General features: G+C 35.0%; 1 protein-coding gene across 17 annotated transcripts in view; it reads right to left on the reverse strand.

The window, feature by feature from the left end:
- NRXN1 (neurexin 1) overlaps positions 1-18,145 on the reverse strand; it is an 898,064-nt gene that overhangs the window by 114,184 nt on the left and 765,735 nt on the right. For 11 of the 17 annotated variants that reach the window (XM_081941971.1, XM_081941969.1, XM_081941970.1 and 8 more), the window contains 2 exons: positions 2,861-2,950; positions 1,035-1,354 (listed from right to left, as the gene is read on the reverse strand). In XM_081941971.1, coding sequence (XP_081798097.1) covers positions 1,035-1,354; positions 2,861-2,950 — 410 coding nt within the window. The remainder of the gene's footprint in view (positions 1-1,034; positions 1,355-2,860; positions 2,951-18,145) is intronic. The other 6 variants (XM_081941958.1, XM_081941974.1, XM_081941972.1 and 3 more) reach the window with 1 other exon arrangement.

The following is an 18,145-nucleotide window of genomic DNA, read 5'->3' on the forward strand; positions in this document are numbered from 1 at the left end:
TAGCTCACACGGGTCAGTCCCATTTCTACAAAGCATCACCTTAAGGTGGTAGGTTAAGCTCACAATAACAACAACTGGAAATCTGGAATGGTACAAAATTGAGCTAATTTCAAACTAAATCCAAAGGCCGCTAAGCCAAATTCAAGATATGTTTGGTAAAGTAATACAAACACATTGCAGCTAGAGTCTCACTTGCGTCATGATCGGAAATTTCATTACGTTTTGTTACAATCTGTATAACAACCACATTTCATTTTTATGAATGTTTGGACATATAGTATACAAGAAACTTTAAGTTTCTAGGCTGGGAAAGACTCAGAATATAAATAATGGAAAGTCTGGGAGACAACTAAGAATTGGACAGGTCGTTAATCTGACATACTAGCGAAATATCTTATACAGTTGTCCTGCATAAGGCATAAATTGAGTTTAACAAGGAGCAAGTAGAAATATCATTCCTTATTACTAAGACATTCAAAATAATTAATTTGCTCAAATTGAAAAAGTCAAAATTCTGCTTTTTTTAAAGTTATGCTTACTATATAAAATCCAAATGCTTAATTTTAGCATAGCTGCTGTTTTAAGATACAAATTCCTCATTCCTGATGATGTCTGCTTTTTTTCAAGCTAGCATAAGGAAAAAGTAACTGGTTTTATGAGAATTAGCATAGGCACACTGTTATCACATGATGGTCTCCCAGAGAAGGCACTTGCTACAGCCTGTGTATTCCAAAATCAGAAGGAAAATAGTAATACCTTTCTATACTAATAATTATTAAACAAACACCTTTTGGACTAATAAATATTAAAAAGTATACATTTCCATGATCTATAACTTACTTCATCAGAAGCATGCATACCATACATCAACACGCCTTTCCTTCTACAACATTTAAGTCAATGTTGCATCCATAATCTGATGACTATAACCTTACAGATTCATGAAGATTTTGTTCATCTACTAAAGACAAGTATATGCTGAAAATCTAGAAAGAAAACCACACATTTAAAAAATGAAATCACGGTCGGCTAACCTGAACAATTGATTCTTTTGTAGGCTGCTTTCCTCTTCTAGCTGTGCTGGTAGCCAGAGTGGTAGTGGTTTCCATGACTGAGGTGGACATCTCTGATTGCATTGCAGTGGCAGTTGACTCAGTTGTCATAGAGGAAGGCACTTCACCAACGAGTCTGACATTCCCTTCTATCACTATGTTGGCGTCATTCTCAGCAGCCATGTTCAGGACTTTCAAACCATTGTAGTAGAGTCCAGAAAGCTGACCCTGAAATGGATGGCCTCGCTCCTTGCCTCCAATTTTTATCGTTGCTTGGCTATTGAAGATTGTGAGCTGACGCCCTGTGAAAATAATATTACATACATGCAAAAAATGTTGATTGTGAACACCACACTTTTAAAGAGGATGATTTAAACAGATTATGGGGTGGAGGATGAGAATAATAAAGTATAAGAAAGGAAATTTGTTCATATTTCATATGAGTTTTAATGAGGTGTTATGGAATGCAGAACTGTTTTATATGCATAACTGCTTAGCTCTGTTTCGGGTGTGTGTGAGGATGATAAAAAAGCAAACTGAGAATGTTGTTAATATTGCCACTTCATTGACTTTATTTCCCACTATTTCCTCTCACACATTTTTCCAAATGGTTTTCTTTATCTTAAATGTACGGTGGGGACAGATAGTCGGGGCTATCATATAAAATGTGCAATATTCAGGGATTGCACAATATATGTATATGATATTACTTTCGTAGAATCATTTCTGTGTAAACCTACGTAATATGGAAACTACCACGATGTTGAATAAAGTTAGCCTTAAAGAATTAAATTGAAACATAAGATATAAATCTGCGTATGTTATGCTATCATAAGGCTACCTGTTTTAAAACATGTTAGTAAGAATAACTCCTTATATTTCGAATAAAAAGACTTCATATATGAACATTGAGTTACTCCTTTACGAAAGGCATACATACACATGTAGACACTGAGAAGGCATGGGATACATATTCTATGCTGAGCATTTCAGAAACAAAAAAAAATGATAAAGAAAAAGAGAGAAAGAGAAATGTCTGATTATCTTTCAGCAAGGCCATCAACTAAAGAAAAAAAGCAACAAAAATGTTTTAATGTAAAAACAATTTCAAGGAATGATACACATATCAATGAAGAGTCATGTCACATTGCTATTTTTTTTTAAAGAAATCCTCACCAGTGCAAACCCATTATCAATAGGAATATTCATAAACATAATATTCTTTTTTGCAGATTGGATTCTGCTCATAATAACAGCATGCACACAACTTTAAACTCTTTTAATTAGTGTTTGCTCCAAAATCTCCTTAGAAGGTAGCAAATGTTAAAGGGACTTCATCTTGTTTGGCAATGATACAGCCCACTATTTAAGATATAACCTACAGTTTAAAAAATGATTTTTTTTGTTTTGTTTCAGGAACGAAGATCTCATAACTACATACATATATAGATATTTAGTTGATAATTTAGCTGAAGGAATATGTAGCGTAATCTATGAATAATTTATCAGTTTTGATTAATATTTGCTATGAATATCTTCATAGATTGAGTTAGTGGATTATATTTAACAGTCCCTTTAACCTTAAGTTATCAGGGTATGATTATTAAACAGGCGGTACCACTAAAATGTATAGAAATTATTATATATACTGTATGCAAATATTTACTCTACATTTAACTGTTTAAAATTTGTTTTTAATTTAGTTTTACTGAAAAATTTATTGTTTTATGTTTATTGGTGTTACAATGAAGCACTACTTGGTTATGTTCAAATTATTTTTTATTTGAAGTTTTAATCAATGTTTTTACCTTTGTCGAGTAGCCATTCATCAACTACTCGACCAAGCCGATATGGAATTCGCTGTCTAGCAATCGCCAGGCGCTCGTTATCATTGTTTCCTTTAAAGTTTAAAGAGACATTTCATTGGTTAAAATCTGTAAGGTCAAAGGTTAAAAGTTAATACTTAAAGCTTGAGCTATACAGTTGCCACATGATTATTATTTTTTTGAAAAAATTTGGAATTTTTTAAAAAGCTCTATCTAGAACATTTCAAGGTTCAGACTTGTCATTCATTTATTTTATTTTAGCAAACAAAATTATTCCTAAGTTAATTGAAAATTAGAAATCTGCATTTGAGCTAGGTTATTAAAACTTATGTTATAGACAGACCCCACAAAAACAAATTTAAACATCAAATACTAACTTTTCAGAAAGAATGCTCATTGACCTTAGAGTTTTGACTTTTGTCTTTTGCCTTGTTTTTGTTTTGATATTTCTTATTAACTAGTTAAAACATGTTCAGGTGAAACAGGTTTAATTTTGCAAAATACCTCTTGCTCCAATCTCTTAGTCCAGGTTAGTCATTTAAAGAAGAATAACAACAGAGTGCTAAACCATCTTCAAGAACAGCTTTATGTCTGAGATCTAGATATCAATCTGATATAATTTATATCCAAGTCAGGAAAAATACATTTTTTAAAAAAAAAATCCTCTATTTTGTAATTTTGTTAATCCCAACAGTTTCAATATACTGAACAGATGGCAAAAGAAAATAAAATTGGGTCATCCATTATTTCACATAATCAAAGATGTAACAGAATAGTTATAATATAAAGATCAAGGCTTTGACAAAAATAACACAAAAAAATATTGTCTAAATATATAAGAAAATTCCAAGCCAGGAAAAAATATGTTTTAAGATTTCATTAAAATAAACAGGATAAAGAATGTATAAATCTTGCAGATCTTGGACCACAGCCTTTAAAATATTGTAATCATGGATTACTATGTCCACGGACACAAACATTTGTTTGTTTGTGTGTGTTTGCTTGCTGCCAAATATTATTTAATATAACCTTTACTTACAAGATTGTTTCTAAGACTTACTTTAGTTAGTGTAATTTAATGGCCAGCTAGATAGGAACAGGACTTGGAATTCATTAGGTAATATTTGACCAAAGGGAAATGGTGATATGATCCTTTGCTATTCTACTTTAGGCAAGAATATGTCTTGGGTATCCTGGTCAAGAGATGAGAATAACAATTTACAAACAGCAAAACCTCAACAAAGCTTGTTAAGCCCTAAATAATTAAGAAAATTTGGAAACTGAACACATATTCTAATCTAGAACGATCTGATCTAGAACGAAGACTAAATGTAGGAGATTTTCTTAACCCTGAGAGTACTACACATCTAATACAGATGAATTGAAGTACTGACAACAATTTCAAATTCAACCAAAAAAACGTATCGCAGTGGCCCACAACCTTTTGGGCACTAGGGACCTGTTCCATAGAGAAAGGTTTTTTCGCAGACTATAGGGGGTATGGTTTTGCATGCTGCTTGTATCCCGTGGATGGGGCTTCACTTGTTTGTTTGGCCCGGTTTCTGGCATTCATGGACTGGTGCTGGTACAAGGACTGGGGGTTGGAGACTCCTGTACTATCAGGCAATTTCACATGTATGAACCACTATTTCAAATTCATAGATAAAATAAACCAGAGAGAATAATATAATTTTCTTAGAGGACGACATGTAACATAAACAACAATATCTTGTATTGCAGATGTGAATTTTAGTTCTCAAGATTCCTTTTCTGTATAAATACATTCATGAGATTACAGTTCCAAAGAGAATGTTACACAGGAACTCATAGAACAGGTTGAAACTTATTGAAGGCTTGCTTCACCTCTGTTAAGGTGAAGCATTATATCTAACTTTGTCTCAATGATGAATATCTCATTCATCTAAAAACCTTGCCTTGGTTCTGTACCAGTGGTAATAGCAATGGAAATCTTTTGATGTCTTTAGAATATTTCTGGTATGATTCTTTTCTTCTAGATTGACAATTAAATCTTGGACAACCTATGAAATTTTAATTATTTATTTTCCAGCACATAATTTTTACTACTGCTTCACTTATCAACAATTCATCATTCATAATCATGGTTTTTTATATAAATGTTATCTCTCCAAACACAAAATATCCTTCTCTTAATGTTCCAAAGTAATCACATGGCTATCACGTTATCATCAGTTTTTTTTAATTTCCTTTTTCTCCCACACTTGTTCTCAAGATTTTAAAGATAAAATCAAATAAAATGTGGCTTAAATATAACAGTACAAACAATATATATTTTTAAAGAAATGTCCTATTTTTCTATCTTGATCTGCTTATTAACATAATAAAGAATATAATATAAGATTTTGAAACTTCATATTTTGGAGCTCAATATTTTAATCAACTCAGAATAATTTCTGCTTTGCTTCCTAACTTTTCTTTCAAAACATTTCTTAGTTAAATCACTATACTATATGGAGTTTACTAACTTCAGTGGTTTCCTACAATATTCTAAAATCTACAAATTACATTTCATTCCATCTGTTACAATTCTGCACCACTGGGAGCTCAAAAGCAAATGAAAAATGGAGAGATTGCCAGTTGATTTTTAAAGGTCATGCACACAAAATAATTTTGATTACTTTCACTCATCTCTCAAAAGAGTAAGTGTAAAATAAAAGTATGTCCAAATTTTAATGTCAGCAGTTCAGGCTGTTTAACAGACTCTACTAACAACAAAGCTATGAGAAAATAGGTTAAAACCAATTAAACGCATGTGCAGTCACACTCAGAAAGAGAGAAAAAGAGAGAGAGAGAATATTCAGAACATAGCCAAGTCCAGTTATTTGTCATCTCATAAGCATAGAAAACCTAGAAAATCAAGGGGTTTTTTCTTTCATCTCTTCACAGAGTAGAAGTCAATATGTTTCCTTTGTTTCATTCTTCCTTTTCTGTGGTATTAGCCATTGCTATCCTACGTGTTGCACACAACAACAGATAATTTCCATCATTCTTCCTTAAACTTCAAGTAACCCAAAATGTTGCTGCTGGTATTATCCAACAATAAATGTTTTACATGATGCTATATAGAATAATAACCAATAACTGAATGCTTTGCACTATGTATGAGCCTAGTCTTTCAGCCAATCTGAAAAGCTTCTAACTGATAACAAAGTCCAGCTACCAAAGTTGAAGAAGTATTAGAATCAGGGAGTGTTTGCCAAGCTAAAGACACAGATATTGCCGCCAATGGCTAACTTCAATCTAAATGCATTTTCGGTGAAAACAAAGAAAAGCCCCAAATAGTCACCTCAGCAAGATGTACAACAATATCAATCAATCATCAATCAATCAAATAACATTATGTGTCTTATTTAGGACTAAAAAAATTCTAATTCGTGCTATCATCTCAGTTTGAATTCCATGCAGTTTCTCTTTTCAAGAAGTAATCCTGGTGGCATGCAGGATATGGATAGACACCTGATTTAAACCCTTGAGTGCCTTCTGATTGCAACTAAGAAATCAACCCCAATAGACTGTTCTTCACCAAAATATCCTGCACTATGACAGTCCATTCATTCCAACTTGCTCGATAAATAGATATAAATACGTTTTAGGACTACATCTGGAAGGGGTCAGATTGAGGAAGGATACCTTAAAACAGTGTATCTCAAGCTCGGTAACTTTAAGATGTGTGGCTTTCTAGAACTTCCCCAGCCCACTTTTATAGCTGCATTGGTAAGTTCTTCATGTCTGAGTCTTTAAAACTTTCTCCCCCATTCTGCATAACTGTAAATATTATTTCATTTCCCTTGACAGCTTTGGTTCTTTGCTTTTTGCTCTTAAGAGAATGAAAGTAGTTGTGACATTAACAGTGTCACAGCATTTTCCGTACATTCATTCCTTTTGTTCCACTAAACCCATAATGACTGTGTCCTAAATCCCTTTTGCTGTCTTAGACAAAAAAAGAGATGATGCCATTTCTCTTCATACTTTTAATATCATTTAATGGTCTTTTAACAAGATTTCTTAAAACGTTCTTCATAATGTGGATGAAAAGTAATATATAAATAATAACAAAATGTAAAAAAATGTAACAGCTGGTGCTAGTTTAAAATAAAGTTAAAATCAATTCAACTTATAGCAGCCAATTGAAACTTGTTTTAAGAGGATGACAAGAAACCCCTCATCCCTGAACATAGGAAATAAATGATGGGGCAGGAGGCTTAAAGAACTGGCTACCAACTGGTTCCAAATACTTCCCACTAATTATTTGGTCTAGTGCCTCTTATTGCTCAAAGGAACCAATAATGCCAGTGTTTACTTTTGTTTATTTTCTTTTTCTTTTTCTTTAAATTTCTATTGTTTTTGACATATGCCACTTGAGCTGAAAGTAATTCAAATGAATACTCTAATAACAGCCCTTTTCAAGATACTCTCTATATTATAAATGAAAATGTCAACTTAGTGAGTGAGTCACAATCAGAAAAAAGCAGGTACAGGAAAATCTTGTTTAGCAACTGCCTCAGAGAGTGACCATTCACAAATATGACAATAATATTAAATTCATTTCCTGACCAATGCCTGCATTTATAACAACAAAAGTAAAACGAGAAACAATAATGTGCCTCCACTTCATTGTTCAAACCCCCTACAGAAATAGAAACCACGGTTGTTGAAGCATTCGTCCTAGTGAAATCATATAATTATTATTATATATTATCAGAATATCATAGAGATGTGTTAACACAAGAAATACTCTGGAAACATAATTCCTCTGTAATGAGGGCTGAGGATATTATTTTAGGATTTATATTACAATTTTCATTTATTTCACACCTCAAAGTACAAACTTTCTGTACATTGTCAGAAATCATACTCGGAGAAAACTCTAACAATCATAGGGCTGTCATTACACTTATTCAAATCAAAGGTATCCATAGCATAATATGTGTCTTTTTTTCCTTATACCCAGGAAAATCAAGATGGTTTTAAAGAAGACAATAACACTATATTCTATCACTGTGAAACATACTACCAATTCACAAAGAAAGAAAAGGGATATTTGCCCTCTGATGCACTGAAAGTTTCTGCTATTCTGCTATTGAAAGGATTCAAATTTCCTTAGGAATTTCATATTTTATATATTTTTTATTTAATTTGATATATGTAATAATAAAAGCAATCATAATGTATGTATGTATGTATGTATGTATGTATGTATGTATGTATGTATGTATGTATGTATGTATGCTGGTCTTAAAGTTTTAAGCCCAAAACCCAGCCTGAAGATGGCGAGTGGGACTTTGCTGAAACGTTGCCAAGACAATCTCAATCTTACATGGGAAAACCCGAACACAACAAGACCAGCATACCTACATCCGTGAAAATCTACAAAACAAATATAAGCAGTAAACTCCTTGGTTTACTGAAGAACTATGGAAGATGAAGAACAGAGTGAACTAATGATTGAAAGCCATTGTTTAAAAATACATAATAGTGATAAAAATGATAAAGCACCTTACTTCTTTGTCCTTATTGTATCTTCAGATGCACACCCATTGTCTTTGTTCAAGATACCCTCTGCTCTCTTGGAGAAAACAAAAGTGATTCTGATACATTTTTAACAGTTAACATTGGAATCTCTTTCATTCCAAGCTTAATTCCATTTGGATGGGGGTCTGGCAAGATGGCTAAGGCAATATCTTTAGGTATGATGTGGAATTATTTTGAGCTTGTGGAAATCGAGGAAAGGGCATGATGTCTGCTAACTGTGGCATGATGTCTGCCAACTGTGAACTTGAACCAACTGTGCAGCCAGAAGAAGTGTGCCTGGATAAATTCAGATTCAATATTTTATCTTTCCTAGTTCTTTTATTCCTCTAGTCCGTTAGACCTTAGTGGTCTTTAGTACCATTGACTGTAGCATTATTATTGGTCATCTGCTAATATTGCAGCTTGAAGTTGTTTTGTAGTGATTTGTCTTCCTCCTAAAGATATGGTTCCAGTTGATATGCACGAAGAATAAGTAATTATTCCTATAGCTGCTCCAATGTGGAAATTCTGCTATGAAGTGAAATATCTACAAAAAGTTGCTGGACAGGCCATCTCTCGGTTTGTCATGCAGTATCATCAAAATAGCAATAATGATGGCACTTAGACTTATGTGCAGCTTCACAGTGCTTTACAGCCCTCTCTAAGCAGTTCCAGAGTCAGCAAATTGCCCCCCAATAATCTGGGTCCTCATTTTACCAACTTTCGAAGGATGGAAGGTTGAGTCAAGTTTGAGCCTGGAGTAATGTGAACTGCCACAGTGCTGGCAATCGGCAGTCAGCAAAGCTAACTTGCAGTACTGCATACGAACCACTGTGCCAATGCTAGTGATGGCTACTTATACATTATTATTTGAAGCCAGATCAGGCATGCTGTTGAAAGTCTGGTCTGGAGCCTTTAAACTGTAAAGTCTACAGTCAAAACAGTTTGGATCAAATCTATGCAATACAGAGATATAGCTTGTTAATTAATTATCTACCCTGATCGCAGTTCCAACTCTGATACTAAATGGGGTAGCACTGTCTTTAAGAGACTCTTGGATTTGTGACACTCCCTTGAGGCTCAAAGCTTCAGCTGGTACACTAATTCAACATCTTTCGGAACTGGATGTTCAAACAATAGTGACTCAAGAATAGTGTCATCACAAAGATAGATTACTATAACATGCCCTATAGGGAGTTCCCTTTGAAGATACCTTGGAAGTTTCAAATATTCCAAAATGTACCAGCTTATTGGCTAACTGGGAATAGAATATTTATCAGGATCATTAATTTGGGTCTAGCTCCAATTCAGAGTTCCAGTTAACATCGTTAAAGGCTTTCATAATTTGATGCATAACTAGATTAGTCTTTCTCACTTAGAATTGTCTCACCCTGCACAAATTCTAAAAAATTCAGAAAAAGCAATGGGTTAGGACCTGATGATGTGCCTTCTCAATGATGTGCTGTCCCCATCCTTTGGAACTCCTTGCCTTTTGAGATCAGAAATGCTCCAAAACTTGGACTTTTAACTTCTTTATATTCTATAGAGCATATAGGCACTGATGGTAATAGGGCTGTGTTAGCTTAAGTTATTTAGTTTATTTAGTTACTCAGTTTGTTTATTTTCAATATTAAACTCCGATGTTACTGTTGACTGTAAACTGCTTTTAGTCCTTGTGAAAGTAGACAGAAATGCACAGCAAAAGCAGTAGCCCTTGATCTAAGCTTTAGAATCTCATGAAATAAATGTCTAAACAGAACATTTCAGTGTGTATATTTTTTGCCTTTCAGATTCTTGACTACAAAGAGTAGTATATATCAAATAAAAAAGTTTTAAACCTGTACAATCAGGATTTTTAAAAATAATTTTGACAAAGCAACAGGCATTCTGAATTAGAAACACCAATTTATTTTCAACATTATTAAATATATATCCTGTCTCAACATGAGCTTGTCAAAGAAAATTAATACTAAGAAAGCAAAGGTTTTCCAAGTTGTTGATTATTTCACATTTCAATAAAAAATAACAAGTTGGCTCTTTTCCATGTTGACTTGGGTCCATAGATATGTTGTAGTGTTATGTCCTTAGTTTGACCAAGAAACACATATAAGCTATAAACACACTATAGTTGCCAGAAACATGTTGCTATTATTCAATCGTTAAATTGGGTCTGACTCTTGATGACCCCATGGGCCATAAAGATGAACATGACCGAATCATGAAACAGAATCATGTCACTATGGAAAGTGTCTGATTTTTCTGAATTGAATAATCCCTTCTGAGACAATCAGAGCCAGTTCAGGATCTTCAAAAAGTGTTGTGAATAATATGGCACTTTAAAGGGGATACATAAAATCAGACTGTCTGAATAAAAGCAATCATTATTTTGTTTTCATTTCCCAATATATCAGTGTTCAAGGATTTTGTCCACTGATGCTTCCTATATCCTTGAAGTATATGGGTTACTCTTAGTTCACACTATGAAGAAATGGCATTCAAATACAGCTTATATAAATATACTAACAATGCACATGCCGTACATATGAAGTTCAATTATTTTACCCCCCCTCCCCCACTGCCAAAAGCAGGCAGCAAACTGTTTACACTCCATAGTACTTACACCCTGCGGTACTGCCAGGGATCCTATAAAAATGTAAGTCCCAAAGGACCACTCACACTGTGATATTGACAGTGGCCATTCTAAGAGAAGCATCCATAAGGACATCATGGCTCTGTTAGTGACTGTCTTTTATCAGAGCAGTAGGTTAACAATGGAAGAATGGCAATGAATAGGAAAACTGACCACTGAGCTCTACATGGGGCCTGCAAGTTGTCCACTTATGCTATATATGATAAATATGTATAGGAAGAAGAAAGGTCGGACTGGCAAATCTAATTTCTAATCCAAGAATAGTGTTTTACCATACACAGTTGTGTGAAAAGAAACAAATAGCAAGGATAATTTTCCTTATCAAAGAAATCTCCATATCACTTGCATATCCCATGCAAAGTGTTTGAAAGTTCTTACATTTGGCAACTGTCATAATTATATTACATAATTTGGTTGATAGTTGTACTCAGCAGAATTGTGTTTATTGACAGATAAAAGCAATTCTGCTCTGATTCTCCATCAGAGAATGATGGATAGATGTGCTATCTATCTAATACTCACAGGGGGCTCATTAAATTTCTCACAATTGAACTCACAGGGTAGTTGGCTATTACTAAGTCACTTACCCTTGTTGCTGTTTTAATTATTAATACTTATTATTTATTTATTTATTTATTTATTTATTTATTTATTTATTTATTTATTTATTTATTTATTTATTTATTTATTTATTTATTTATTTATTTATTTATTTATTTATTTATTTATTTATTTATTTATTTATTTATTTATTTATTTATTTATTTATTTATTAAAAATCCCAAGTCAATTAAGCAGTTATATTTTGATTTCGCCTAACGTTGTGGGGCTACATTTCTTAGGTCAAATACTAAACCCTCAATGCAATCCTATTTTTTCCTACATTAAAGAATTCTGAGTAAATCAATCTGGATTTGCCCCCAATAGCTAAAACAGCAATAGCACTTAGACTTACATATACTGCTTCAGGTTGCTTTATAGCCCTCTCTTAGCAGTTTACAAGTCAGCATTTTGCCCCCAATAATCTGGGTCCTTATTTTACTGATCTCAGAAGGATGGAAGGCTGAGTCAACCTTGAGACGGTCAGGATTGAATTCCTGGAGTGAGCAGTGAGTTAACCTGCTATACTTCATTCTATCCTCTGTGCCACCATGGCCCAGTAAATACCAGACCAAAAAGGGCTGTTTCTACTCGCATAGTGAACACTGGCATTAATATCACGGAAGTTAAGAACTTCCATTTAGAATGAACACTTGAAACCACTACAGATGGCTCCTATGACAGTAAACATTGTGTGACACAGGCTAATTCAAGCCTTGTTCTAAGATGGGTAGAAGAATCTTCTCCAAATCCATGGCTTTTCCCCCAACAATATTTTAGCCTTCAGTGATTTTTTCCCCCAAACACCCACTTGTAATCTGCTCTTTCCTTTGCAATTCCTGGCCATTCTTGCCGAGCCATAAATACACATTGTGTATCCACAGAGAACACTGCCATGATGCTGAATAATTTCTCCCTTCCAAAGCAACTCCTCACAGGGATTAAGAATGTTTCATTTTGTTTTCATAATGTTCTTAGTTCGCAGGAACTCTCATGCTTCTCTTAAAGCTCATTTTTCCCTACATCTGTCAAGCTGAACCTTAAATCATGTATATCAAATAGTATAAGAGCAATTAGGCTTCTATGGGACTTGTTTGTTTCTCCTGCATGTCTTTAGTTTTGTCATCTCTATATTTGCAAGCTATTCAATTTTACCAGTTTTTCTTTATTTTATTTCTATTCTTTCTGTACAATGAATCAAATAATATGCATACCATTTTAGCATGTTTTAATTAATGTAGGCATTAAGGAATATCCCTATGTTTAATATTAACATACATATTTTCTAATACAATAATGATATTTTTCATCATTGCACATTTTCCTTTCATCTGTGGCCTACCCCTAATTTTTCCTACTAACAAGTGAAAGAGCTATCCACAGTATGCTATAAGTACCATCTAAAAAATATGTGCCTACTGGTACTTCACATCAGCACACACCTTTCCTCTCTCTTTTCTTTCCCTGGGTAGAAGAACATAACACACTAATGAAGCAAAATCACTGCCTAGACCAGGGCTGTCAAACTCCTGGCCCGTGGGCATGGGCGTGGCCAGCATCATCACATGCTGGCCATGCCCATGCCCGGTTTACTGAAGGGGGAAAACGTCCTGATACATTATGTGATGCTGACATGACGACATGAGTTTGATACCCCTGGCCTAGACAATCAACCTGAATTGCTTACCATCAAAGCTAGCTCCCCCTCTCCTCCCCTCTTTCTTTGAGTAACTTTTTTCTCTTGAGAAAACTATTTATGCAGATCCCACTGCTCAAAACAAAAGCTACAACTCCTTTATTATAGTTAACAAAGTTTAAAGAGGAATGAATGATCCTTGAAAGAAAATAGTACTCCTGACACAATTGGCAAATCCATATTGTTTATGGAATCTACTTGACTGTTCTCACAATAGTCTGAAATACAAGCAATTGCATTAAAATACTGTACTGCGCTATAGCAGCTTTATAGATCTCAGACAGCTTCATTAACACATACCCATGTAAACAAAGTGAATGCATTATTAATATGGGGTGTATTGTCCCTTAACTATTAGTAAAATACAAGTTGCTTCATTCCAAGTGTTTGCTGCTAATTATAATCAAGTAGAAGCAAAATAACCAGCTTTGAAAAGACTGCCTTTAAAGCTAAATGATGCAAGGTAAGCACTGTAATATTAATGGGCTTCTCAGTTTAATAAACTAGTAGGATTTGCAAAATAGTCTGCATCCCATTATTGATTCCTAGAGAAAACTCCAAATGAAGTTACTGGCAACAGATCAATAGAAGGAAAGAGAAAGAGATTCTGCCCATTTTTCTTACTTGAAATGCTCCCAAGTCATTTCTGCAGACCAGCATAAAATATTATACCCCCAAAAAGAAACCGTGCAATATTCAGATCAATAGTCAAAAGAGGCTAAGGGTGAAGTACATTCACAGTCCATTTTGCTGTAGTGTTAGAATAAATATCAAGCAAAGAGTAAAGCACTTAGCAAGACCTCTATGAATCCAAAAACAGCAGCTTAATTCTTCAGTGTGATGCTTAAAATGGGATGGAATGACAGCAAGCATGATGCTACTTATGGTCTTTGATTTCCAGTCTCTCTGTTCCTCTGTGTTTATGATAAATGTGATTTGTCCCAGCTGCTCTTATTCTCTTATGCAACACGGAAATCCATTTTTAGAGTTCTGGGCTCTTTTTTTTTAGCATCTCAGTGTATTCCTTTCAAATCTTTAGTAAATGTATGTGCAGATTAAAGACTAGAGGCCTTAAAGAATAAAGGGAACTACAGTAGACTATTTTAATGTAGATGGCCAGTGACCTAACTTCTAGTTAAATCTATTATATGCGTTGGTGTGATGTTTTCCATGAATGTTTTTGCCAATACTGTTGGAATGAAACAAATCTTACAACTGTAATAGTGTTGTACTGGTTTTGCAGTTAAGTATTTTTGAAAGACTGAAGATTTTCTTTTTAATATTAATGAACCTCCTATCTTTATGTTTATTTTGAATTTTGAAGAAAAAAATATTTGCAGAGTTCCTTTAATTCAGACTTCTCCTATTCCAGATGTGTTAGAACCCCTGATTTTCAAGACTTCCAGCTAGCACAGCTATGCAAGGAGGATGCTCAGAACTGTACTTCAAGGACATCTACACAATACCAAGTTCTGAAAGATGGCACGTCATATAAAGAACATTTCTGCTTGGGTTTAAAAATGTACTGAATTAAATCAGAAATATTTCACAGAAGTCCTCTATAGGTTTCAACCAATTTCGTTGTATACATGATGTACATTGACAATAAAGACTATAATATTTCAGGTTGCTTCTGGATAGGCAAGACCCGCTGCATTCCTGCTTTTCCATTATTATTGTATCTTCTCTAGAACAAGATACTTTCTTATTGGAAATGCTAAACATGAATGTTCCAAACAGAAATTAAAAATGATAAAACAAAGAATCAAAAATGTCCATATCAGCAAATCAAGCAGGAGGCAGAATGAAAAAAGATAAAACATTACAGGAAGGTTTTAGAGTAATTTATAGCAAACACCTTCCCACACTTTACAGTAAAAATACTGAAAACATTAAGTAGGTGGATCATCAAACCTGAGTCATTAATTTAATTTAAAGGAATTTAGTTTAACTCCTGAGGATTTAACAGAATAACAAAGTTGAAAGGGGCTTTGGAGGTCTTCTAGTCCAACCTCTGCTCAAACAGGAAAACATACCATTTCTGACAAATGATTGCCCAATCTCTTCTTTAAAATCTCCAGTGTTGGAGTACTCACACCTTCTGAAGGTAAGTTGTTTCACTAATAAATTGTTCTGTGAGGAAAATTCTCCTCAGTTCTAGGTTGGATTTCATGTAGATGTAGATGTTATTTTGGAGAAACGGCAGTGAAGTAGTTGACCACTGCAACTTTTGCAGATATTCAGTTGATTTTTCAATCTAGCATAGTGAAGGTAACAATTTATAGACATTTTAAACATTTCAACCTCCAACAACTACAGATCTAATAAGTGAAATAAAGATTTTTCATAAAGGAGAGAAAAAGCATAAGTTCCCTGAGTATCTAGGCCAGGGTTGTCAAACTCCTGGCCAGGGGGCCAGATGTGTCACACGCTGGCCAGTTTAGTGAAAGGGGGGAAAGTCCTGATATGTCACGTGACACTGTAGTGATGCCATGAGTTTGATAACCCCAATCTAGACAAAGGACAGAAATAAGGCAGAAAATTTTAAGAAATGGATTCAAGAATGTTTCAGCTGGAAGAACCAGAATTCTCTGTCATTCAAAAAGACAACATTCCTAAAGACTCAAGGAATTATCTTTGTGGTGGAGAAATACCCACAAAAGCAGGCAATAGCCAAAGAGCCTGCAATGCGGCAAAAAACAAACACCTGTAATGATCTGCTGCCTGCAAGTAACTTCATCATTGGACATTTAAGAGATTAAAGCAAACCAAACATATTTGGAAAATATTCCCAGATTTTTGTGAAAATAGCCCTCTATGAAATTTGTGTAGCAAGTGTCTGGAGGGTGAATCAAAAGCTCCACATTAATCAAATTAAATATATTGCCAATCAGTTTGAAATGCAAAACAACAACAATAACTATACTACAGTGGAATAAATGTTGGTTGCCTTCATTTTAAAACCATTGCCTAGACCAGTGGTGGGCAACCTTTTTTTTCAACTGAGCCAAATCTCGCCAAAACCACGATTGAAATTTATTTTGAGAGCCACATTTTTAAAACTGAAAATACATAGGATGGTACACTGTTTTTAGTTTCAATAAACTCTGGCATTTGAAGCACGCAAGTCTTAAAGCTGTCAAGTTACAAGATCCTTGCACCCCTAACCCTTTAGAAAAAAAAAAACCAGGGGTCTTCAAACCTGACAGCTTGAAGACTTGTGGACTTCAACTCCCAGAATTCTGAGAATTGAAGTCCACCAAGGGCATCAATCATATTAGCCCAGGGAGCTGCAAAATTGGCTCTTAAGACTGGTGGACTTCAATTCCCAGAATTCTGAGAATTGAAGTCCACCAGTCTTAAAACAGCCAACTTTGCAGACCCCTGTGTTAGCCCAAAGCCTGGTGCTGGGCCTTGCTCCTCCATTGGTGGAGCCCCAAGAAGCGAGGAGGGAGAAAAAGAGACGGAGGCCAAGGAGCTTCCCCCCCCCCAGCAAAAATCTAACCGGGGAGCCAGGCAGTAGCAAATTAGCCAATCATGCGAGGAAAGCGAGGTCTGACCGGGTGGGCAGCGAAACTCCAGGGCTCTCTGTTCTAATTCCCCGTGAAAACTGTTGCCTCTGAAGCGTTTGCTCTACTGTTTGAACCTTTAAGCGTCCCTTTCCCTTTTTTCTTTTCAACCCACAATGATTAGGGAGGATCCTGAAGTCGGGCGGGGACGAGAAGCGAGGAGGCAGAAAAAGAAACGGGGCTTTTTCTGCCTCCTCGCTTCTCGTCCCCGCCTGACTTCAGGATCCTCCCTAATCATTGTGGGTTGAAAAGAAAAAAGGGAAAGGGACGCTTGTTTTGAAGTGCCCGAGAGGAGGGAGGGGAGCGGGCGCTTCAAAACAAGCGCCCCTTTCCCTTATTTTCTTTTCGATCCACAATGATTAGGGAGGATAATAATCCGGCACACAGAAGAGCCGCATTAAAATGTGTAAAGAGCCGCTTGTGGCTCGCGAGCCGCGGCTTGCCGACCACTGGCCTAGACAATACCAAACTCCTCTATGCAATACAAAGAGAAAATAGATATAAATTTCATAATAATTTATGATGATAATTCCAAGATTATAATTTGCACAACTATAATGGAAAATCTGCATAACTGTAAGATGCAGTTCTCAGTCAAGAATCTTCTTGTAAGAAGAAAGAAAATTCTTCATATGCAGTGGCTTGGACTATCCGAAAACCAATTGATCTAGGCAAAGAAGACAAGATAACCTATTATAGACTGCATTTCAAAACAAAAGACTACAAGGGAGATAATAAGGTAATGAGTGTCAGAACATATAGGCCACTAGATGGCATTTGTGTTGATCCTGCTGCACCTTTTAGCTTCATTAAACAGAACAAAAGGCTCACCCATTGAACTGAATCTACCATTTGCTTGACAAGTAGACAAAGACTCTGTTATGTATTTGTAAAAGGAAAGGTGATTAAGAATGTCTTACATGTCCCAGATCTGGAGTTAGTAATATATACCAGAGAGAAAGAATGCAATGTAATGTTTAAACAGAATAATTGTTAAGTAACTTAGAATGTAGAATTGCTGATGAAAAGGATCCTCTAGAAAAACGGACAATTTGAATTAGACTATGAAAAGTAAGGGAACCAGAGAAATAGGACTACAAAAATTGTGTAATCAAATGGCACCAGATAATGAAACAAAAGTCCCAGATGCTGTTTGCAAATTGGAGAGCTTAGTCAAAGAACTAAAGTTCTAGCCATGTGTG

The sequence above is a fragment of the Natrix helvetica genome (genome assembly GCF_964273705.1).
Source record: "Natrix helvetica genome assembly, chromosome: 2".
NCBI classification, from domain to species: domain Eukaryota; kingdom Metazoa; phylum Chordata; class Lepidosauria; order Squamata; family Natricidae; genus Natrix; species Natrix helvetica.